The 24,801-nt window shown below is 36.5% G+C and overlaps 1 protein-coding gene across 2 annotated transcripts; it reads left to right on the forward strand.

Annotated features, from left to right (window-relative positions):
- The first annotated feature begins 1,444 nt into the window (after positions 1 to 1,444).
- FGL1 (fibrinogen like 1) lies at positions 1,445 to 24,375 on the forward strand. Of its 2 annotated transcripts, none has more exons than XM_010126414.2 (8): positions 1,445 to 1,498; positions 7,214 to 7,289; positions 13,170 to 13,350; positions 15,793 to 15,952; positions 18,045 to 18,142; positions 19,008 to 19,096; positions 19,668 to 19,855; positions 23,823 to 24,375. In XM_010126414.2, the coding sequence occupies exons 2-8, from the start codon at positions 7,224 to 7,226 to the stop codon at positions 23,980 to 23,982; spliced, it is 942 nt and encodes a 313-aa protein (XP_010124716.1). In that variant the 5' UTR covers positions 1,445 to 1,498; positions 7,214 to 7,223; the 3' UTR covers positions 23,983 to 24,375. The 2 variants fall into 2 exon arrangements, with proteins under 2 accessions (XP_010124716.1, XP_086603189.1); XM_086747063.1 differs by lacking the exon at positions 1,445 to 1,498 and adding an exon at positions 3,281 to 3,348.
- The last annotated feature ends 426 nt before the right edge of the window (positions 24,376 to 24,801 follow it).

Here is a 24,801-nt window from a genome sequence, read left to right on the forward strand (position 1 = left end):
ACAGACCTTTCTCTCTTACTTTTGTGTTTATGTGACTTCCACTTGTATATTCTTTGAAAGACTTCTGTTTAATGTGTTTATTCTTGCAAAATCATTCTGAGGATGGGTAGCCTATAGACTTCTTGAATAACACAAATCTGACTTGATTAACAACCACAGCCATACATTTTAGCCACCTAGTCTTTATTTAAATACTTCAAGTGATGGAGAATCTACTCAATACATTGTTTAAATGGTTAATAAATCAGAGTTTAAAATGCCATGCCTTTTTTTTTTACATTATAAATTCAGAGCCCACCCACCCAGTAATAATCAGTTAAGTTAAGAATTAAGAGCCACACTATGAACAGGTATCTCCCTCCTTGTAAAAGTCATTAGCGTTGTAAGATTCCCAGTAAAAATGACTTGCTGAATGATTTTGAATTTTTGACTGATTCTTAGTGTAGGCTACTCATGAAAAAGATATTGCAATTATTAAGTATTTGAAATTCAGAATATGAAGTTACTGAGTTGATGTAATGTAATTAGTAAAGATAAATACTTCCAGGTAAACAGATTCCAAATAATACACCAGAAATTACACAGAGGAAGTGTGCAACAAGTATTAGTTTTCAAAAGGAAGTTGATGGTGTGAATATTTATATTGTGGAATGTAAAACTCCTTTTACTGCTTTTCTTCAATATTTCCTTAAGAGCTCACTTCTTCCAGAAGCATTCCTTTAAGCATACTCATTTATTGAACTTTTTAGGAAGAGACAACATAGAAGAAGGACAAACACTCAAAACAAATTGCATTTTAAAACATTATTTGATGTATTCATCTTGTTCTAAAGAGCTTATATGGAAAGTGATTTTTTTCTAACCAAGTCACTGAGATCATGTGCTTCTGAGTGCCATCCAATTTAGCTAAAATATACTGGCTTACATCAAGTAAGATTCTTGACCTTTTTTTCCTGTTCTCTCTGACTTTGTGTGTAGTATGTTTGTTACTTTGGGGTGGTTTTTTAGCAGATTTCTTTTTATTTTATCACCTCTGACATGTAACTTCTAGTCTGAGTTATTATGTCTGATTTTTAAATCAGTTGAGTCAGTTATGCTCTCTATATACCTCTGAAGCCTAAGAGATTTAGGCTTTAATTCAGGAAAGCATTGGAGTATATATAGCTGAACATGATGCTGAGAGCAATTTCCTGGATCATGGAAGTGAAAGGGAATGGATGATCCTTTGTTAGTTTTTGTCTGTTTTTATTTCAGACGTTTTTATTTCAGACGTGTTGTGTTAGGCACAGAATTCCCGTCTTCTCCTTCTTATGTTGCAATTTAGTCTTGATAACTGCAACTTCTCAGTAACATTCCTGCCCAGTGACTCATAGCAGATGTAAGCCTCAACTCTACAGAATTTAATAGCAAAAACAATTGCAGCCTGGGAAGGGCTCTGGAATTCTTTGCATCAGCTTAAGAAGATTTAACAACTTTGAGTTCTGTCCAGAGGGTAAAGGTAAACATTTTAGGTACCTACGAGGGAGGAAGGAAGAATTTGGGGTAATTGCTATAGTTACGTTTTAAAGTAATGTTTTTGAAGGCCATGTAACTGGTGCAATGTTGCTAACAATGTATGAATGTTGTAGCAGGATCTAGCTATTTTGCTACTGTATCTAGTTAATTAATAAACCTCATATTCAAATCTATAGTTTCTAAATTTATAATAATGTATGGCTGTATGAAGAGGTCTGCTTTTTAAGCCTAAAAGTAGATCAACTCATGAATTATTGTCTGTTTTGCAGATGAGGAAAATGGGGCAATTTTTGCAACACTACCTAATTAAAATACAGCACCATTTGTGCATGAGTTTAGTCATTAAACCCAGTTTGAATTTTAAGAAAGCAAACAAAAATCTTTTCAGTCATTATCTGTCCTTTTGGCAGATTCTCTCTTATTATTATTGTATTTATTAGCAATGCAATTCTTATTGACACTGTACAAACAGAAATAGGCATCTGAATTCCGTCTAGTTTGCTGTCTCCAGAAAACGAAAACAAACTAGGAAGTAAAAATTTTCTTAGCAAAGTTTCTCTAATGCCATCAAATCTATTTAGTAAGTTGTTATTGCAAGACTTGGAAAAACATCAAATTTAGGGGAAATTTGAACATAGGATTGATTGTTTGAGTAGCCTATAGAGAAAGCCCAGGCACAGAGAAGGAAAAAGGTACCTTTCTAGAACTTTCATTCCATAGCTTTGGAGAAATCTTTCTGCACGGCTGGCAAGTGCACATTCCAGGTGTAATCTTTGAGTAGTAAATCAGTAATCTCATACGGATAAAATTTCGACGTTTCACAAGAGTTACCCTTAAACTTCAATTTTATTAAAACAGAAAGAGATTCTTTTTTTTTTTCAGCTAACTGTTAAGGGCTTGTTTTTTCAACTTGAAAGTAGTACACTAAGTTTTACTCACTCTGTCATGATGTGTGATTATTAATCCATATGTCTACTGTCTGAGATTAAGATTTTCCTGGAAAGGGATCTCCCCTGCACAAATTTGGTTTTCAGTTTCTGTTAAACCAACACAAGTGTTATAACAAAAGTCTTGGAAGTCTCTCAGCTCATATTAACTCTCTATATTCACTAGTATCAACAATACAGAAATACTTGCTAAGTTATGCAATTGTTTTAATCTGTGACATGTATTAAGATTTGTATTTTTTTGCAGTTTTTTGAATGAATGTTTTTATTGCATTATGTGTGAATATTTATTAGTGGATGTGTTCTCTCCCTACACTTTAAATTATTTTACCCTCCACATACATTTCTGGATAATGCACCTTAAATAGCTATATAGGAACCAAGGTTAATATTTAAATGAGTGGAGAAATTAGTTTAAGAAACTGACTTTCAAAGCAGTATTCCTAGAACAAGATTTTAAGCTTCCCTTGAACGGAGCTTTAGCTTTACATATTACCAAAGAGCATGGATATAGGCTTTCAGAGAACTGTTACTAATACAACCTTTTCTGAAACTTTTTTTAGAAATCTGGAAAACTGAGTAAACAATTAGCCACATTAATTCAAAGACTGAACCTGTTGATTCAGTTAGGGTGAGCAAAGCGCTTTGAACATATATGGGGCTTGACCCTATTTACCACTTTTCTTACCACTGTAGGTTTGACCACTCAGTGAATCGCATGTGACTGCAACTGTGGGATCAGATAAACTACGGGAGTCTATACCTGCTGAGAAGCTGGCTCAGAGGTACAAGGTACTGTTACGTCCAGGATCAGCACTGCTCACCGTCATCTACCTTGTCTGGGTCTCCTTGCTGGGCAGCAATAGAAGCAGAGAAACAACACCTGGTCAGCCATTTCCTTTCAGAGCTTGAGTTTTCATGTCTCTTCCCAGTGGTCTTGACTTTTCTCCTTTTTTTGGGAGGACAACGGCACAAAGCCTTTGGTCCCCTCAGCCCTTTTTCCTACTTCAGGTCCACTCTGTTTTTTCTCCTGTGTCCTATCTGTTTCAGTGTCTTCCCTGTTTCTGATTGACAGGCCTGCCAAATAGAGTTCTTAGTTACTGTGGCTACAGACCAATGATCCATCTTGAGTTTACTGTCCAAATTCCTTTCTTAAAAATTAAACTCCACAAATAAAGTATATTGAGCAATATATTTAAATAATCACTTTTAGAATTTTATTTATGAGACTATTCTTATATATCAGTATCTTTTGGGCATATCTTAGTTCAGTGCTAAAGCTGATACAGGCAAAGTTGTCTTCCAAGTGCAGCCTTTATGAAGTTCCCTGCAACAGGAACGTGCTTTAGGAAGAGGCACCCTTTAAATAGAAAGGTGACTTCATCTGAAGATAAGAGACCAAACCAACTGCACGGACTTTATACTCCTCAGTTCTTCCTTCCTTTTGTGCAGCTTGCTCGTAGCAGCTCACACATGCTGTAAGGGACATGATCTGCTTTGATTGTGCCTGATAGTCTTCTGTTTTGTTTTGGTTTTTTTTTTTACTAATACAAATTTCTCTGAACAGTATGCAAGATTTGCTTGCTAGTCTTTATAAAAAAAAATAAGAAGACTGTAGTCGTAAAGCTGTACAATCCTTTTAAGACTGATTGCAGTATTCAGACATTCACAGTCAGTGAAATCATGACAGAACAGTTTGAATATTAAGATTAATGTGAGGGAGAACAGTGTGCTTTTATAATGAAAATAGCAGAGAATGAAACAGAACAGTTAAGTGTGACTTTTCCAGAGAAAAAAAAAAATGTAGTCACTTCTCTCCTAGAAATCATATTTAAGATATGCATTGAGTTGGGACAGCAGTTATCAGAGATAGATCATTTGCGAGTTGTCCAGATAGCTAACGTATTCTTTGGTCACTCCTGTCACAGACGGTGTCATTGCAACAGATGGCAACAGCTGCTTTCAGAACAGTAGTGGCTGGAATAGCTGTAATTACTACTGTCATAAGGTGAAAGTGCATGCTTTATTATGTCAGAAACCTCTGAAATCCAAGTTAGTAACAGAATTAAGTGCCACACAACACTTGCAGATTTCTCTCCCACCTCCTCCTTTTTAAGCTTGAAATCCATAGGATTCACCACTTCAAACAGTAGCAGAACTTGTTGCATTGAATTATGGTAAAGTTTCTAATTCAAATGATAGAACATTTATTTGGTTAGCATGAAGAAGAAATTACAACTTAAAATTCTGAAATTTTATGGCGTAGAAATAAGTTAGCCTAAGATTTTTAGTTCACACTTTCTACTCAAGAAACATTTAATAGGTAAATTTTGATGGATTCCTTTGAAATCCTTAGAGATAGACATCAGCTTAGAATAGTGCTTTGCAGCTTAATGGTAGATGTTGCGTATGTCCAAAATGCGTAAAAAAAAAAACCTTCTGAGCTGTCTGTAACATGAGTCAATGGGTACACAGTACCCTCAACACCTTGTGTCAGCATGAGTCCAGTGCAAGACAAGGTATAACAAGCTTTATTCAGATATCCTTGGGCCTGACAACTCTATGCTTTCAAATATGATGCTTTCAAACCATCAAAACTCAGAATTAAAAATAAAAAAAATATGTTGCTTACTTAAACTGTAATTTTAAATTTTAAGTATTTTATATGTATGTGTTGAAAACTTGAAATTTGGCTGGGCTGTGATTTCCTAGAATCATAGAATCATAGAACTGTTTGGGTTGGAAGGGACCTTCAAAGGTCATCTAGTCCAACCCCTCTGCAAGGACCAGGCACATCCCTGACTAGATCAGGTTGCTCAGAGCCTCATCCAGCCTGGCCTTGAACGTTTCCAGGGATGGGGCATCCACCACCTCTCTGGGCAACCTGTTCCAGTGTTCTACAATCCTCAGTGTAAAAAAATTTTTCCTAATATCTAATCTAAATCTAGTTTCCCCTATTTTGAAACCATTACCCCTAATTCTGTCACAACAGGCCCTACTGAAGAGTCTTTCCCCACCTTTCCTGTAAGCCCCCTTGAGGTACTGGAAGACTGCTATAAGGTGTCCCCGGAGCCTCCTCTTCTCCAGGCTGAACAGCCCCAACTCTCTCAGCCTGTCCTCACAGGAGAGGTGCTCCAGCTCTCTGATCATCTTCGTGGCCCTCCTCTGGACCCTCTCCAACTGGTCCATGTCCTTCCTATGTTTCAGTACTCCAGGTGGGGTCTCACCAGGGCAGAGTAGAGGGGGAGAATCACCTCCCTCAACCTGCTGACCACGCTCCTCTTGCTGCAGCCCAGGATGCGGTTGGCCTTCTGGGTTGCAAGGGCGCATTGCTGGCTCTTGTTGAGCTTCTCATCTACCAGCACTCCCAAGTCCTCCTCAGGGCTGGTCTCAATCCATTCTCCACTCAGCCCGTGTTTGTGCCTGGGATTGCCCCAACCCACATGCAGGACCTTGCACTTGGCCTGGTTGAACTTCATGAGGTTTGCATGGGCCCACCTCTCCAGCCTGTCAAGGTCATTTGTATTCTTGTATGAGGTTTTCAGAGATTGGTGAAAATAAAGTTGGACATGTCCAATTTTACAAGCACTTAAAAATATACTTCACGTAAGCACCTTGCTTATCTTTGTACAGTAAAAAGCACAGTCTGCCAAAGTTCCACTGGTGTTTTATATTAATTCCTATAGAAACATGAGTGGAAATTTCCATAAAGTTGGTGATTCAATAAACACATGCTGACATTGAATCATTAATCTCTATTAAGGGTCTTATAACTGTCTAACCGCAAATGTTTTAACATGTAGTTAGCTGATTTAGTTTAATAACTAGAAAAAGCAGAGTGGACACATATTTTGGTTTAAACAGGTGCTAGCATATGCAAAATGAAAATCTTTTAATTAAAAAAAAAAGAAGCATTCCTCAGTTAATAGCTTGCAGCAGTTTAACTAATCAATTTGGAATTGGTTCATGTATAATCTATGTAAATATTTTAGTAATTGGAGGCCTTGGTCTCTCATCTGTGAGCTGAAAAGCATACATCTACCTTACAGAAAACTGTGAAATTATATCAGCTAATGTTTGCAAGGCAGTAAGATACAATGGTGATTGTTTTGGCATATAAAATAATTTTCATATGAAATAATAGGATTTTAAAAGCTGTGGGTCATGCAATATAAAATCTGCATAGCCATCAGTTGAAAGATGTCCTTCTTGTCACCATTAGAATAAAAGATGATAACTATTAGGCATTTTTCCCCCAAATGACTCTATACCAGTAGAATTATCTCCATCCTCTCCTGGCACACAGAAGTTGCACAAATCTTTAATTCAAGGACAACTAGCTCAATTCAGATTTTAATTATTTGAATATAACAGAGGGCTTTCTCCCTACTTTAAAGGGCCAACAAGGAATATTGCCCTGCTTTTCAGAGCATTTTAAAATGCTACTTTGCTTTTGTCTTGTTTCATAGTAAAATGTGCGCTTGAATCTTGAATAGCTGTCCTAAAATATATGGACAGGTCTGATACAATGTAGCCTAAAAGGATAATTTCTGGTTTTACTGAATTTTGGAGTTGTGTTTGATCAAACTGTTTTAGACATCTGTAATGAAGTCTAAATATACATTATATTTACAATTTGTAAGAAAATAATTCTAGGTTAAATATATTATTTTGAATAAAATTTAAAATGTCAAGTGTAAATATTTAATGTTTAAGTTAACTAGTATTTCATTTATTCCTTTACTTCACAGTTTCCAAAGAATGAAGATTTTGATATTGATTGATTTTGTCCTTGCAGCTAGCTTGATGGATGCCACTGGCAGCTCTGTAAGTTCTAGTAATTAAATTTGCCTGTAGAGTTTCTTCTAAATATTTCATACCTTGTCCTCCATACTGCTTATAGTGTATCTCAGCTACATGGGATGCCAGAACCTTTGATGGAAAATATCAGAATTCAGAATAAAACTGAAAGACTGGGGAAATAACCTCACATGATGTTCAGTGGGGACAAGTTTCTGGTAAGGAAAGAGAAAACATGCATAAATATACAATGAAAGATAAATGACTGGGCAATAGCATTGCAGAAAGTAATCCAGTCAGTTTGTTACTGGATCCAACATGAAATAGGAAGCGATAGAATATCTTTACTAAAAAAAGTATCATATGATGTATTAACAGGCACATTGTACAGAAAGCACGCAAGACAGTTATGCTACCATTCAGGGGTAATGCTAACTCAGAATAACACCTTTTGTTTTGAGCAGCATACTTAGAGAAAGGCAAAACCCAGGAACTCCTAAAGCAGTGGCTGCAGCGGTAGTGTTTCTGGTCATTGACACTCAGGATGAAGAATGTTTCTATCCTTTTCTGCCTTGTCTGCTTGCCATACAACTTTTTCTCAAATAAGATCCACAGCTTCATATTCTTAACTTGTTTTCATGTTACTATGTTATAATTCACATTCAGAAACAACGATCAAAGCCCCTTCACTTCTAGCTCCCAAAACCTTCTACTATGTATTCTGCCTCTCCAATAAAAACCCTACACACACACACAGACACTTACTCCACTGCTTAAAATACTTCTAACCTCACCAGTCCTGTATCGCCTGTCTTGGCTGTCCTTCCCAGTTTGATATTCAGGTCCTAACTAGCAGGGACCTGGGAGATTGAATTGTTGGTTCATAATGGCCTAGGTGGAAGTGGTCGCTGAATTTACAACTAGGTGGGCATCATTGTTTGTGGCTTACATTATCTTACGGAAGCCTTTTGATCAGATAAGCAGCTCTGTAGGGGCAGAATAGGAAGCATCTGTCTCTGTAATCACTTCTGCTCAGTGGAGAAGAATATAACTTAATTTTTTAGAAGCCTGTTGAGAAAAAGGCATTACAATGCAATGCGTTTTGTTTTCTTTTGATTTTTTATCTGGAGTATTATGGTCTTTAGCTGACCCTGTGACTAAAACCTGGGAACATTCTGAAAATTATCTCTAAGTTTTTTACATTTTAATCTCATTAAAACTGTAATCTCAGTAGAGATTTTCTGGAGCTAATTTAAATTATAAAAATATAGGAAATAACACCTCAAGTAAAAATCTTGTATTTTTGTAGTTTTCATAAAGTATTCTGAGTCTAATTTATACCATCAGTTTTAATGGAAGGTCACTAGCTGATAAATAATTCACACAATAATGAAATAAAGATTGTGAATGCACATTAATTGTAGCAGCTGGTTAAATATGGGACCACATGCCCAAGAGCAGAGCTGTCAGCAGTTGTTAGATAATTGCTTCTCTATGTGTAGTACAAACAATTGCTTCAGTGGAACAGACAGAACAGGTAATGTTCAGTCTGGTTTTAATCAGTGTGCACTACTGTCCACTGGAGACAGTAAGAATCAAATTCACATTTTTTTTTAGTATTTCAACATTGTAATAGTTTAACTTTGGTCCATATCTAGTATGTTATAGCTGCTGACTCTTATAACCCTAAGTTACATTTTGCTTCTGTATTACTCTACCTGTGCACTGGTTTAACTCCAATGATTTTAAAAGAGTTATCCCGTGAAAAAGTATATGGAAAGATCAGTCTGTTAACCTGCAGATCTAAAAGCCACATTGATCCACCCTGAAGTTACACAGCTAACTTGTGATTCTCCCGTGGGTAAAATAGGTGTGGAATTCCAAATATGAGAATTGTGGTTTTGCTACCCAGCAGCAAAGTGTAATGAGATTTGTCTAGAGCTGGCAAAAAGAGACATCAATGAGGAGGATGGAGGCAGGGAGAGAAGCCAAAGTATCACATACTTGCATTTTTCATATGTAGGTTACTTTCAAAACATTATTTCTGCTCAGTCATTTTATTCTTATGGTGTTGTTATTCAGTATGGTTGGTGATTTCTTGTCACTTACTATTTACCAGCACTGTGAGCTTAAATCTTTTGCATTAGGAAATTTCTAGGTGTAATGTAGATGTATTACTGTTCACCCTGTAATAAGTGTATTGTCTGTAAAGCAAATGGGAATAAACTCAGTGTTAGTTTTTTCATTTTATAGAATCATAGAGTAGTTTGGGTTGTAAGGGACCTTTAAAGGTCATCTAGTCCAACTCCCCCTGCAAGGAGCAGGGACATCTCCAATCAGATCCGGTTGCTCAGAGCCCTGTCCAACCTGGCCTTGAATGTTTCCAAGGATGGGGCATCCACCATCTCTCTGAGCAACTTGCTCCGGTATTCTACCACCCTCACTGTAAAAAATATTTTCCTTATATTTAGTCTGAATCTACCTCCTTCTATTTTAATTTTAATTTTCATGAATTAATTCACATTTTTTCAGTAGACAGAAAATATCAATTTGAAATGCAAAGTTAAGAATAATATTTAGAGACATAACCTTTTGCAGACTTGTGTTTAATTTGATTCAAAGGAAAGAATCTTTTATGGTGGTATATGAATTTACATACCAAGTTTTTCTAAGGTATGATAATATTTTTTGAGAAGTTCTGTACTTTTATGGTATAATTTAATCACAGTAGGAGAATGGCTTTTAGCAGTGTGAATGGGTAAATTGATAGATCATTTTCACTGCACCTGAAAGAAATACACATAGCTGCCTGTAGCTGCCTCTCCTTAAGTGCGCAGACTCATCCTCTCTCTAGAACTGAAAGTAGCTCTTCATGGCTTAGGTCTTGCCAGGTGTTAAAGAGACTAACCACGTAAAGTCTTCCCTATGAAATTGCAAGGGCCTGGCAGCAGGGGCCACCAGGATCACCCAGGTCTCTCCTATTGTATTTTACCATGTTCTCTAAGGTTGTGAGTAGTGAGTTAAGACTGATACAGACCAACCTTTTCAATAAACAAACACTGTAGTAAAACTGATAAGTGTGGCGTGGTGGCCCCTTTATCACTCTTAACTTAATATGATTAGGATTAACATTTGGTCTGACTGTTAATGTGTTTTTTTCAACAGCTTTACTTCTGTAGTTAGCATTAGCTTTTCAGGAGGAGCTTGGAAATATTTTTTTAATCATTTATTCACTCTTTCTCAACCCACCTTCATTTTCTGTATGTGCTTGGGACTAGTCTGAGAATTTGCAGAGACCTGTCAAGGAAGCCTCTTCTGAATTTCCCAAGTTCACAGCTTTTGTGAAGGGTCTATATGAAGCTGCAGGTACAAGTTGAGACAACCACCCTGGAAAGACTGCATAATAGTGCATCCTTTCTTTGTAATATGCAATATGTCACACATTAATCAGTGGTTGTGGTGAAATAACATCCCTCTAAGCCACTGAGGCAAATTTGTCTCTTTATGTGCATATATTTTAAGTACTTTCTTCTCTCATTTCCCTCTAGAAGAAAAGCAGGGTTTGCTAAGGATATAGCTATCAACAACTGAAAAATATTTTCAAGGGAGTATTCTTAAATAAGATAGGACTCTAGGGATATTAGGTCATTATCTGCTTTGTTTATTCTTCTAAAAATGTTACTGTTTGGTAAACATGCTTCTTGCTTTACAGCTCCTCCTTGTGGCCAAGCATCCTACTGGCTTCTCAGGACCTAGTAGCAAGCAGACAGTTGGAGTTTGCAGGGACACCTGCTGTCAAAGCAGCCTGACATGGGCTGCCCAAACACAGAGAGGCCGTTGAACCTTTTCCTCTTGAACAAGTCACTGACAAACTGCCTAGTCCTGCCACATGTATATTCCCCATTCTTTTATTACAAATTAAAGCAAGCATCTGATAGACTTCAGAGATACTTAAAGCAGAGGCCTCTATCCAGGATTGTTCTGCAGAGTCTGATTATCACATTTAGCAGTGTGACTAAATATTGCAGGCAAGTGGAACATGATGGCTAGGAACCATTTTACTGAAATCATGGACATAGATTCTTTTATCTTCAAATACTCTCTTGAAATGTCTAGTCATTTGTATATTTGTTGAAAGTGAATTGTATCCTCTCTAGTGAAAAAGCAAAGGAGCCTGCAACACTCATTTCTATCAGAAATAACAGGTCACAGTCATAACACAGTTTATATGGATGTTCCTTGACAGTAGCAGAAGTTCCTCTGCTTTTTAACTAACAGTATTAATTAAACTAACAGTATTAATTACTGTTATTACTGTGAATTAAACTAACAGTATTAATTAGAATCTGCATGCAGTAGACTCATAAAATGCAGATTCTAATTAATACTATTAGTTTAATTCACCAAGTTTATTCTTGGAGTTGTGGTGAATGGCACTGCAAGGAAGTCAGTCTAACCAGAACCATGTTTGTGCTGCGTAGAAACTTAGAGAATGGTATCAGCTTTTCAGATAGAAGAAGAAAAATATCCCTGCAGCAAATAAGTGACAAGAAACATTTTGGTGGGAGTGTTCATGGAAAATAGATGAAGCCTGAGCCTGACACAAATGAAAGTATGCAGATGCCACTGGAAGTGCACATCAGCATGCGACTTCAGCTCTCTCTGTAGTTCAGTCTGATAGGGCAATGCTCTAAGGTATCAGTTCTTCCATATGGATGGCAAGTGTTCCAGGTCTACATCCTTAGCTCATGTAAATAATGTTGCCCTATGAATAAGGTTGCACCAATTTAGAACTACTGCATATTTGATCTTGCATATCAGATTTCCAAAAGGTTGCCCTCTGATTTTGCTTTTACAGTGTTAGTTGTGCTCTCGTGCAAGCACCATAGCTACTGAACTCTGTTTGCTCATATAAAATTGCAAACACAATGTTACTGATGCAACACTTCATGTCACATTTGTAAAATGTGTCATAAAACCCCAAAGGCTTTTTCCCCATGTTGAAAACAAATTTGTTTAATATCTGTTTGAAACTGTACAGGCTGTTTTAATTTAAACTCCCTAGATTGGGTTCTGTTCACTTTGGCAGTTTTACCATAGTCATTAATCTAAAAACAATTATTTTTTGCTCTGCATACATTCAGCATGTCAGAATTTGGAAGAGTTATTCCAGCTCTCTTGTCATGTATCCATATTTGCACCAGGGTGAAATGGGTGCTAGGTATCACTATATCAGAATCGTCACATTTCTCACCCACTCTGCGTGGCAAAATTAAGTGTCCAGGTCACAGCACAATATTGACTTTAAGCTTTTAACTTTTATTTTTCATGCATATTCGTAGCTTCTTAGGGACTATTTATTTTAGCATGCTAAAAAATGAGCTTGAAACTTTACAATATTTATGTTGGCAATGTTAAGAATCGTGTAATCTAAAAGCATTTGAAAAATGCACAATGAAGTTGAAAATGTATCAGTGTGGACTGTGTTTCTTTAAAACTCTGGAATTTTAGAACCTTCACAATGTTAGTAGTAGGCATGGCTGGATAGTAAATCTCTGTACATGACAGGTGATAGAGACTAAGCAGTCTTTATGTTAGGGTCTGTACTGTAGTGTTTTCCCCTAAAATCCCCTCTGCATGTTTGCAGTGAGAGCTGGTTATAGCCCCTAAAGAGAAGGTCTCTTTGCAAAGCAGGTATATGTTTGGAGACTGTAATACAAGAAATAATTTTAAATAGACATAGTAGTTGAGGTGGAAGTCAACGCAGTGTCTGTAGGAAATTGTGACCAAGTGTTTTATTCAAGTTAAATTTTATGGGGTTTTTTTTGTTGGTTCTCTATGTCATATGTTAAATGTGGCAAAAAAAAAAATTGTTGATTTTACAATAAGATATGTTTTCCTCTCTAGGATCTACAGAACTGTTTTCAAGAGCAGATACGACTTCAGGGCCAGGTGAGGCTTCTGGAACATTGCGTGAAACAGCAGCAGTTAAAAATTACACAACTTTTAGAGAAGAAAGAGATTCAGTACAGTGACAGAGGAGATGAAAACAGTGTCATTGACTTGGGAAGAAAAAGACAGTATTCAGGTTAGAAATGAAGCTATTCTTTTCATTTCAATTCATTGTAATTGTGCCCAGAAGCTTTAGCACAATTGGGCCCATTGACTTATTGTTTTAAAAGCTCATAGAAAATTGTTTGTTTAAAACAGTGTTCAGCTTTTACCTAAGCCTGCTGCCGTGGGGAAAATTGTTGATGTCACATGGTATAAACCAAATCAAGACTGAAGCAGTTTATTAATAACACATAATTAAAAAAAATCAGTGAACAAATTCAGAATAAGTATCAGCAATACAACAGATAAAAGCCAATAATAGACATTTACAAAATGTTAATCAACAGTAACAGATTTCTAAACACCCTTCTTTGACTGATCTCAAAACGTTCTAACCCACAGAGTCAGTTCACACTCACACATTCACAGGGTTGCGTGGGTTACAAGCACACACCAACTCTGTTCCAATCTGTAAAGGCCCCGAGACATCCGTATTCACACACATAAGCCTGGCACAATGACATCTGCATCTAACTTTAATAATACTCTGCATGTTGCACCATTTTGACCGAGTTAGGTTCAGCTCAGGATATCACAGCTTCTAAAATACTGGTTTTAAATTGTTTTTGTAGTCTCAGCAGCGTTCTGGTGGTAATCCAATCCCTCTGCAATGGAAGAAGGCTAAGTGTGTCAGCCTGTAGTAGCTGGAACAAGGCCCGAAATCTTAAAATAATAAAACGCCATCCAAACCAATAGTTGGATTGAAAATACAATTTGGGGGTCTGATTCTTGGATGGTGTTCATTTCTAGTTGTCCAGTGCTAGAGAATCTAAACTTCTATAATTTTTAATAGCCTTGTTTGAATATAATTGTAGTGTTTATGCTGCTGGAAGAAATTACAACGTATAACAAGGCATCAAATACACCTTGAATGAAATTAAAAGCCATTATAAATCTGACTTTAAATTTTAGCTGTATATTTATGTATTTAGCATTCTGGAATACTTTTTTTATTATTATGTCTGACTCATTTGTTACTGGAAAAGATTATTAAAACCACATTTATCTGAAAGGTATTTGTCCTTTCTTAGCTTATGCCTCAGTTTATTTTCTTAAAATGTGATTCTAAGTAACAGACCTAAGTTGTTCCAATTTCTGATGATTTTTTTTTCCCATTATTTTTTCACTTTCCTTATAGCTTGGAAAATGCTTTTCCCTGTTGATACTGCATTATTTCATTCAAATGCTGTAGCATTTTAATGTAACAGAGCTGGATAATTTGGGGTTAGATAGTGAGGGAGAAATTCCACATTATATACACCTGCTAAAAATTAAAATATGCTTAACTGTTTTGCTAACCTACTAAAAAAATAATGGAGAAGAAAACCTATTTTCTATACGCCAATTAAACATTCTCTAGAAAGACGACTTAGCTGTTATTTAAATCATGTTTTCTATTACAATTTATTCAAATCCTGGCATAGCTATTTGTTTTCAGTATAAAGTGTTTATTTTCTATGTCTAATCCTCACTGACACTTTCACTGAGAAGAAATATAGTAGTTCAGAAAGTTCCAAACTAGCCTGGAAGTTCAGCCAACATGTTCGTAAATGTTTCAGGGAAATCTTAATCAGCCCTACCTTCGCCAGGAAAAACAGAAATGTTGAAAATTATATGTCTTTCCTGTATGACTGCTTGATGGTAGATTACATATAAACAAAGAACTCCTTTCATTTCTTAACTCGTAGAGGAAAAAAAGATAAGATACATTGCTGTTATATTTTCATGAGCTCTGAATTTTGATTTTGCTGTAAATCCTAATTGGTCATTAACACCAATGGAGACCAGACTGTAAATGGTATCAAGCCTAAGTGGTATCATTTTACACATACATTGCACTTTTTGGGGGTAGTCTTCTATATATATATATTTTTGCATCTGTTTGGTGCAAGGCACAAGAGTATCAAGTCCAGTAGTTGTTTCCCTTTTCTAACATTGGTGATTCCATACTCTTGTTTTTGGCAGTTCTCGGCTTTCTGGACATAGTGTGTGTTTGTAGGTTACTGTGTGTTTTATACGTAGAGAAGTTGTATAATTGTAGCAGGATTCTAATAGATTGTATCACTGTAAATTAAAAGTGACACCACTTAAACCAGAGGAATTGTTTTGCTAGTCAAATGAAAACAAAAATTACAGTATTTTATAGTGGAAAATAGATTATTTTAAAGAAATATCAAAATAATTACAGCTTAATAAAGTTTTAGAGCAACACAAATACAAGTAAATGTGCAAAAGTCATAAAAATGTGTTTCCAGAGGTATTTCCTTTGTATTAGCCTGGTTCATACCTGATGTGACTTGATTATTCTTATATATTCTCATAAGATGTGACTTGATTTCTGTTGTTGACTTGATTTCTGATTTTGCCAGTAAGTATAGGACTAAAAAAACCCATCCAATTAATGTTTTGTGAACAGATTGTGCAGAAATCTACAATGACGGACATAATCAAAGTGGATTTTATAAGATGAAACCTATCCAGAGTCCTACTGAATTCCTTGCCTTCTGCGATATGTCTGAAGGGGGTGGTTGGACGGTTTTTCAGAGACGTTCTGATGGCAGCCAGAATTTTGATAGGTAGGTACTAGACTTAGTCATTAAAATTGGAAACAAAAGGGAGAAACATAAAAAGATGGAGCTGAGTTAATCTTAACTTTAGAATTATATGAATAAGTTGTTATCTCAGATAAAAGGGAGGAATGTTAATTCTGTCAGATAGCCTCCAGATGAGATACCACTTCTGGCTCTGTCTTTCTGGGAGACATCTCTTCTAGTCTTTTTCTGACAGCCTGTACATTTTACAGGAGGACACTTCAATGTCAAATGCATTAACAATTATTGGAGCAAGACTCTTAATGAGAAGTAAAGGACTACCTTGTCTTTAGCAAATAGCAAAAGTCTAAAAAAGACTTTTACTTGAAAGTAAAGTACTTGAACCAAAGTACCATCAGCAAACAAGTATGAGAGAAACCCACCAGAGAGTAATTTGTAGCTCATGGTTAAATGCCTCCAGAAAATTTAAGATGAGTGAGAACTTGATTTGTGGACACCTAAGCTCCTTGCCTTTGCCAAGACTCAAGCATTTCTGGGAAATGTCCAGAAGTGAAAATTTTGGTGCTGTGAGGGTTCAGTATCAAAACCCACAAATATTTACAGATAGAAGAAACAAGATGGTTGTTAGAACCTCCACTTTGCCCAATTTGTTTTTCACATATCTGCATCCTTCTGTGGATTTGTGTCTTACCTATGTTTATAATTACTGTAACTAATTCTAAAACACTCTTATGAAACAGGGAAGCAATCCCCAGAGAGCACGAAAAACTGCAATCCAGCCAAGAAAACTTTGCTGTTCTTACTTTATAAAATATGGTCAGACAAGCTACAGAAGCAATCTGTAGCAATTTACAGTTGTTACCACCACACCCTACCCATTCTTCTTCCTTGCCAGAGAGTACCAGCTACTTAAGTCACAGAGGCTGCTTTCTCTTATGACTGCCTGTCTACAGCCTAATATTTTCACCCATTGGTTGAAGTATGGTTGCTTCTCATGAAGGAAATACATTGTATTTTTTTCCCCATTAGAACACGTAATGAAATCACTGAGAAAGTGTTTCAAAGCCACTGTAGACAGGGAAAAGATTAAATGCTTTCAATATACACATTAATTCTTGAAACTGTGCACCATTGTGACTTCAAAAACTGTTAGAGTTGGTCAGTGAGTCAAAGCTGTAAACAACCAGCTAATACCTCAATTAAAAAAATTATATATCCAGCTGCAGGAGTGTCACAGCTTAATCAAATCACAGAAAACAAAGAAACAATGCTTGTGATACACCTACACATTCACTTAGATCCCCTGGATTTAACTAGGAAAAATGTTTTCACTTTGGGTAAATTGTGCTATACTAGAGATTGGACTGAGCTAATGTTTTTTCTTCTGGTCTTAAAATCTGTTCATCTTAAACCACTTTGAATGTACCTTTTACGACTACTCTTTGGACTGGGATTCAGTGACCAGTGTATTATGGGATTCAGCCTTTCACATGCAAAAAATAGAAATAATTCTGTAAAGATCAACAATGTAAACAAGATAATGCAATCTAAAATATTTGTTTATTAATGTTCTGATATATAATGAACCTACAGAGTTCAGCAAAGGACTACCAAGATGATCAAGGGCTGGAGCACTTGCCCTATGAGGACAGGCTAAGGCTTGTTCAGCTTGGAGACGAGATGCTTCAGCAGAACCTAATAGTAGCCTGCCTATACCTACAAGGAGGTCAATAAGAAAACAGGGCAGTTTGGGAGTTCATTATTGAGTAAACAGGCTCCTCACAGTGGTGTCTGGTGAGATGATGAGAGAAAGTACATAAGCTGAAACAAGAGAGGTTCAGACTGGATATAAAGAAAAACGTTTTCACCATGAGAACAGGCAGCAGGTTGCCCAAAGAGGATGTGCAGTCTGCATCCTTGGAGGTTTTCAAGACTTGAATGGACAAGCCCTGAGCAATCTGGTCTGATCTCACAGCTGACCCTGCCTTTAGCAGGGCATTGGACTAGATTACCTCCCTTCCAGTTTGAATTATTCTGTGATCTATGACTGTATGATAAAATAAACACCCAAGCAAATTTGCTTTTTTGATAAATTAGTAATTTATACTCTTTTCAGACTCTGGACTGACTATGAAGAAGGCTTTGGAAATTTTGTTTTGACAAATGGTGAATATTGGCTTGGAAATAAAAATCTTCATTATTTGACTAATCAAGGTAAGATTTGTATTGTAACATCAGTTTTCTGTTGTTTCTATTTCCTTGCTCTTTCCAAGCCATTTTTTGTTAGCATGAATCCTGAGTTCTGTTGCTAGTCTGCATGGAATTCTCCAAATTTCAGAACAAAACACATTACGGTATATGTTTTCTAACAAAAGGTTCAAAACTGTCATGGGACCAATGGCATGCAGGGAGCCCCTGCAAAACAGGGAACAGTAGATAGGAGCATACCTTAGAATAATTCTCTATCCATTTCACAGTCAGCATCACTAACAGTCCAGAGTCAGGCCGTATGCTGTACTAATTCATTTAGCCAGAGCTCTACATGGCAGCATAGGCTATTACATGAAGGTAAATCTAGGCCTGTTCTGTTGATAAAGCTAGTCTTAGAAAGCTATTTCCATCTTTCTAAAAGTGACTCAATCTACAGTAACTTCTGCTTTGCTGTAGAATGCTGCATGTACAAAACTTGCCCATTGACTCAGCCAGCTAATTCATATGGAAATCACTGCCACCAGGATGTGGTCCTAGTTTAACTCTTATCTTCAGAAGTGCAGACAAAAAAAAATCTTTAAAAAAAGGCCTTTTTTTTTTTTTTGTCTGCACTTCAAAATCTGTATTGGAATAATTCTATAATCTTCTAAGCTGTATCAGGTGAGTAACGACAAAAAATAGCAAGATATGCTTTATTATGCATAAAGAAAGAAGATAAAAACCCATAAAACATGCTGTGATGATAGGGATAATATTAATGATAAAAATGTAATTAGTATTTTAATCTTCTACTAAAATACTCTGTTCTGAAATGTAGTGAGATAGGCGGCTAGTTTAACCAAAATAATTTGTGTTGTTATTTCTTAAGGGAACTATACTTTAAGAATTGATCTAACTGATTTTGAAGGAGAACGGCGTTTTGCACAATATGCAAGATTCAGAGTTGCAGGTGAAGAGGTAATAAAATATTAAATAATAACTAGAGGTTTAAATGAAAATGTGTATTCTGTAGACAGACAATAAACATATATGCTCCCTAATTTTCCTAAAGGTTTGTGTAGAACTTTATTATCATATTTTCTTTCTTATAAATGCTTGGAATTTTCATATATGTAGTAACAGTGGTTTACATTAGTACATCAATTTCACAGTTTTTGTAAGATACGTGAATGATTTGGTTTAGCAGCCATGGATAAAAGCACTTTTGTATTTTTTTTCAATATTACCAACAATATTGGTACATTATATTCTGCTTTATTAATATGTACTGCAAACTAACTTTAATATTGTTTTTATTATGTCATTTATACCTAAGGTTATTGACAAATTCTACCCCTGGTAAGCATCTTTAGAGCCCTTCACTATCTGGTACACAGTGTTTAAGTGGCATGACGTTTCTGAGTATAAAAATAGTAGCAAATGTAGCAAACAGATTAGTTTCCTCTTTATGGTTTCACTCTCTGACATTCTAAAGGTTAAAGACATATTGGATTACTCTTTTTTGGCCTTTCTTCATATTTTTCATTAGCATTCTTATGAGATGAGCTGTGGTGAATACTCTGGCACAGCTGGTGATTCCCTTACTGGTGAATTTCATCCTGAAGTAAAATGGTGGGCTGATCATCGAGGGATGAAATTCAGTACTAGAGACAGGGACAATGACAACTATGAAGGGAACTGTGCTGAAGAGGAAAAGGCTGGCTGGTGGTTTAACAGGTATGTTGATTTTATATCAGTATTGTCAACTATTCTGCTTCATGCATATTCATAGAATAATTACATATGGCAGAAGACAGGATTGGCATTGTTGTTATATTTGCAGTCTGCCCTTGACCCCTACCAGAGATCTCAGTGCTGGTGAGACTGAGAGTCACCTTAGAAGGGACAGCACCTACTGCACAGCTCGAGCTTGTCTGTGATAATGGTATTTGCTATAGGGTTTGGTCTTGTTATCAGACAGCAAGGAGAAGATAATTCTGCCCCTTTAATGTAACAAGTTTTTACACAAGTAGGTCATGTAGATTTTGCAGATGTATCCCTGTTGTACTTCATTCTTGCATTTCTCCTGCATTGCACTAGACCAGATGCGGCAGTACTACAGAATATCTGACAAGTTAAGCTAGAGCCTTGTTATTAAGCCTCATTTTTTTTTCACCTCAGTTCACAGCATCTCTTGTTATTCCTTCTATATCATGTTGGGAATGCGTCCACTCAGATTCTGTCAGTGAGCATGGCTGGACTGAGAGGAGTTTTTTTTTAAATAAGGTTCAGTAAAAGAATTTTAAAATCCTACTTACATACAAAATATCAATTCAAAAAGAAAGGCTAAAACTGGTAGCCTTAGCACTGTCTGCTTAGGCAGCTATGTTGTTTCTCTTAATTAATTAGATAAATACAGCCATGAAGAGAAACTATGCAATCTAGCTGTATAACAGAGAGGTTTAAAATACAACTCATAGAAGCATACTACTCTCTCACTGTGATCTCAGTTCACTTGGCAAGAGCTGCCAGGCTGGATCAACTCCATTGTTTCTCTCTGTTGTGTCATACTTTGTTTCTCTTTTTTAACTCCTCATTTTCCAAATTCTGTTTGCATAAGTAGTCTGTCACCAGTTTAGCTGGTATGATGTAGCTATTAACTCAATGTTTCACAATTAATTACTTATTTTAATATATTTTAATGTATTTCCATGGATATTGGTCAGCAGAAATATCTGAGACATATGGAAAAAAATTACATGGAGCCAAAGTTGTTTTGCAGTTCTCACAAAAGCTGAGATATAAAAGGGGAGGACAACTGGATCCTTTTCCCATGAAATCAGAACTCTTGTGGATTTAGAGGAATATCTAGACCTCAAGCAGCATAAAACGCTGATACCGTGCCATGGAGATAATTAAAAGTGAACCAGCAATCCCTTCTAGTCAACCGCATACGTTTTTTGTCTTTTAAAAACTTTTAAAATATTGGATTGCTCTGGACAAAAGAATGACCCCTTTGCTAAAGCAGCTGTATGGTAGAACTTGACAGTTATTAATACCTTGTAGGTGGTGCTACATAACTACTAAAGATAGCCGACTCCTGCCAGCCTAGTTCCTATTATGGCTGTGTAGCTCAGGCTCTTAGAGGGACAGTCTATCTGGAGAATGAAAATAAGGTACTAATAGTGTTACTCCACCACCTTGCTACTGACTTTAATATTAAGCCTAATATAAAATAATACTGCAAAACGCTAGAAAATTCCAGTATCCTTAAATCCTACCCAAAAGAACAGTACTGGCAGAGAAAGGAAAGCACTCAGAACACATATTTGTCATGCACAGATTAGCAAACATAGAAGGAATTAGTGCTCTTGGCTGGTTTCTGTAGCAGCTCCCAGCTACGAAGGAATTTTTTATAGCCAGCTTTATGCTATCTGGACTAATGAAATGCAGAAACGCCCAGATAATATGAATACTAAGGGATGTGACACAAGTGAGGCCACATGGAAATAGCTCAGATCTAGTTCAAAGCCACTGGTCTTGCTACAGCTCAGCACTTGTTATCCCGGATTTCTGCAGAAAAATGGCCTCTGTGGATTCTTTTGTAAGCAAAGCTCTAGAAGAGTTTTTCAGCTTGGATGCAAATCCACAGAGCCGGATTCACTCAGGTACTACACCCAGGTCATAAGCTTTCCTCCATCCAGGGCATTGCAAAAGTCAGTAGGTTCATTACTGGTAGAAGAAGAGCTAAGAAGTCTAGCTGGACGTGAGCTTATTCTCTCAGCAGCACTCTCAGTTTTACTTACGCCATGCATGGATGATCAAAGTGGATCTGCCAGGCATCAAATTGGGGCCACAGACCTCACTGAGGCTTCCTGCCTCACCAATCATCCTGGAGACAGCATAGCTACATCCATGTAGGGTCCTACTGGAATCAGTAAATCCAGGCCAAATTCAAACAGTTCTTCAGGGAACCAACTCCATCTCTCTGCATCTGTCGTACAGTTAATATATAATTCAGATAAAATGTCCACAGATAGTTGAGAGTTGACTGTACTTTTGAAACTACTGCAGTGCATTTTTTTTTTTTACTGTAAAAATTAGCCTATCAGAAAGAAAGGAGGAACACAGGCTAACTTTAAGGTGTTCATAGACCTATGAATAATGAACATTGCTTCAGAAAATTGTATCAGTAATCACTTGCCAGTTGTTTCTTTAGTATGTCCAGTTACTTCAGACTGCATCCAGCTGGTTACGGAATACTGTATATTTTTGCTATTAGTGCCTCCCAGCACTAATTAAGAGTTGTTAATGGCTTCTGTTAGTCTTGACAAAGTTTTGTTAATGGCTCGTGTTGCTCTTGACAAAATAATGTTTTGCCTGTTTCCATCAAAGGAAGTAAAATAACGGGTTCAGTTGATCTAGATACCTCTTAGCAATTATGATTCTTCCAATTAAATTAGTGTTTTGATACAAAGTAGACAGAGTGCCTACTCAAGCAGAACTTGTATGGCTAGAAAGATTATATCAGCTCTGATACAAGTTTGTCCTTCTCAAAAACAAAGTAACTTTTGATACCTGCAGTTTATAAGCTTTCAACTAACATATTACCAAAACTGAGCTTAAAAATTGTAAGCAATGAATAAGCATATATATGAGAGAATTTTGCTATGAGGCTTTTATCACAGTTTTTATTTCAGTTCTCAAAAACTGTTAATGTAAGTGTAAGCAAAGTCAAAGACACTAAAGTTTGCCAGTAACAATATCTATAAGGTTCATTTGGACTATTTTCTGTTTGCATATTTTCTGAAGTCTGCTTTTGAAATCCATCATGGTGTCTGACAGCTAGATATTAACAGCACTTAAACCAAAATACTGCATTGGCAGATAAACAAAGCTTATTAATTACAATGTGCTGCAGAAGAAACAACCATTTTGCTCTCCATAGGGTCACATAAAGATCTAAATTTCTTTCTTGTAGAAACCAAATGAGTATGAAGGTGGTGCTGGTACCTATTCAAGCTTTTTGAGTTTTGCTAGGCATGTTTGTTTGTTTGTTTGTTTGTGTTAACCACTGTATTTAATAAACTGTAACAGCATTTCTGCTTTAGTGTGGCACAGAACTGAAAAAAAAAGAATGTACTTCATATAGTCAAATAAGATGCCGGCTCCGATGATCCAGTGAATTGGTATACATATGTTTAATTAGCTGTCAGATTTAATCTATTTGTAAATAGAGGTCCACAGCTGAATAGGCAAACAGGTTTTCTCATACGAAACACCATGTGGGGTAACTGCAAAACTTAGGAGGGGCTACTCTGGAATAACAAAAAAGCAGCAGGGTATTTCTTTCCCAGAGTTTTGCTTGGTGTGTGCCCTGCTGCCACACATGACCTCAACAACTCTGGAATAATTCTCCACTGAAACTGAAACAGATTACCAGGTAAAACTCTGAGAGCTAGAAATGTCAGAAAATGTGTGGAAAGAACCAAAATAACTTTTGTTTCAGAGAAGCCAAGAGCAGTTGTGCCCTAATTAAACTGTTATTGTTTAGGCGCACTGAAGTCCACAAATGTAAATTTTTGCAGGTGTCGAACTGGGCTGTTACCAACATGGCGAAATTTTTGATACGCAGAGAAACTAGAAATGCTTGCAACTTTTCGACAGACGCGCTTATTTCTGTTTTTCTTTACTTTTCCACCAGGTGTCACTCTGCCAACTTGAACGGTTTGTACTACAAAGGCCCCTATAGTGCAAAGACGGACAACGGGATTGTTTGGTACACATGGCACGGGTGGTGGTATTCTCTGAAATCCGTTGTCATGAAGGTCAGGCCAGCAGACTTTGAACCTAATATTGTTTAAGTATTTTATTAAGACGATACATCTAGTTAATCTTTTAGCAAATCAATCAAATTAAAACAGATGGCTGATTTTTGCTTCTCATCTCTGCATATATAAATCTGGAATAATTCCTCTGCAACCAGTCCTTTTATGAGATGTAAATGAGAAGACAATCTGGCCTATGAATCTGTAGATACAAATACTAGTGCTAATATGTACAAGAATTTTTTTTAAAAGGCAGGCGTTCACCTAGGAAGACAGACATCTACAGCATGGAGAATTTTTGGCTTCTGCAGTAACTGTAACTCATTTTGTCTTTAAAAAAAAACAGTATTGTCATTGTGTTGTCTCAAAAATTAAAATGAATTGTACATATTGCAACCAAAAAACTATTTAAATACAAGCATAAGTCTGGTTTGCTCAGTGAATGAAACTTTCTTTGGAATGATTCAAATCTTTAGAAGCTAGTTGCCTGTAAATTCCTCCAATTTATTTGTTGCCTGTGTTGTGTACGTAGCATACATAAAAAGTATAAAGAATGATGCAGAGAACTGAAGGAAGAGAAGGGATGCTGCCAGGCTAAAATCAACTGAATCCAGCATACAGAAGTGGATTGTCTGTTGTTGCTGAAGCGTTTCTAGGGCTGGTCACATCATTTCGATCTAACATTTTTAGATAGTGAGTAATTATGCCTTTCTTTTTTTTTAGTAACATTTGATAACAAAACCTGGACTTTAATGTATTGACATTTGGAGTTTACCAAAAGGCTAAGTTACAACTAATTTATTATGAGCTACACTTTGAACAGAGACTATCAACATGCACGCATAGAGGGAACTG

The sequence above is a fragment of the Chlamydotis macqueenii genome, chromosome 4, assembly GCF_036417535.1.
Source record: "Chlamydotis macqueenii isolate bChlMac1 chromosome 4, bChlMac1.mat, whole genome shotgun sequence".
Classification (NCBI taxonomy): domain Eukaryota; kingdom Metazoa; phylum Chordata; class Aves; order Otidiformes; family Otididae; genus Chlamydotis; species Chlamydotis macqueenii.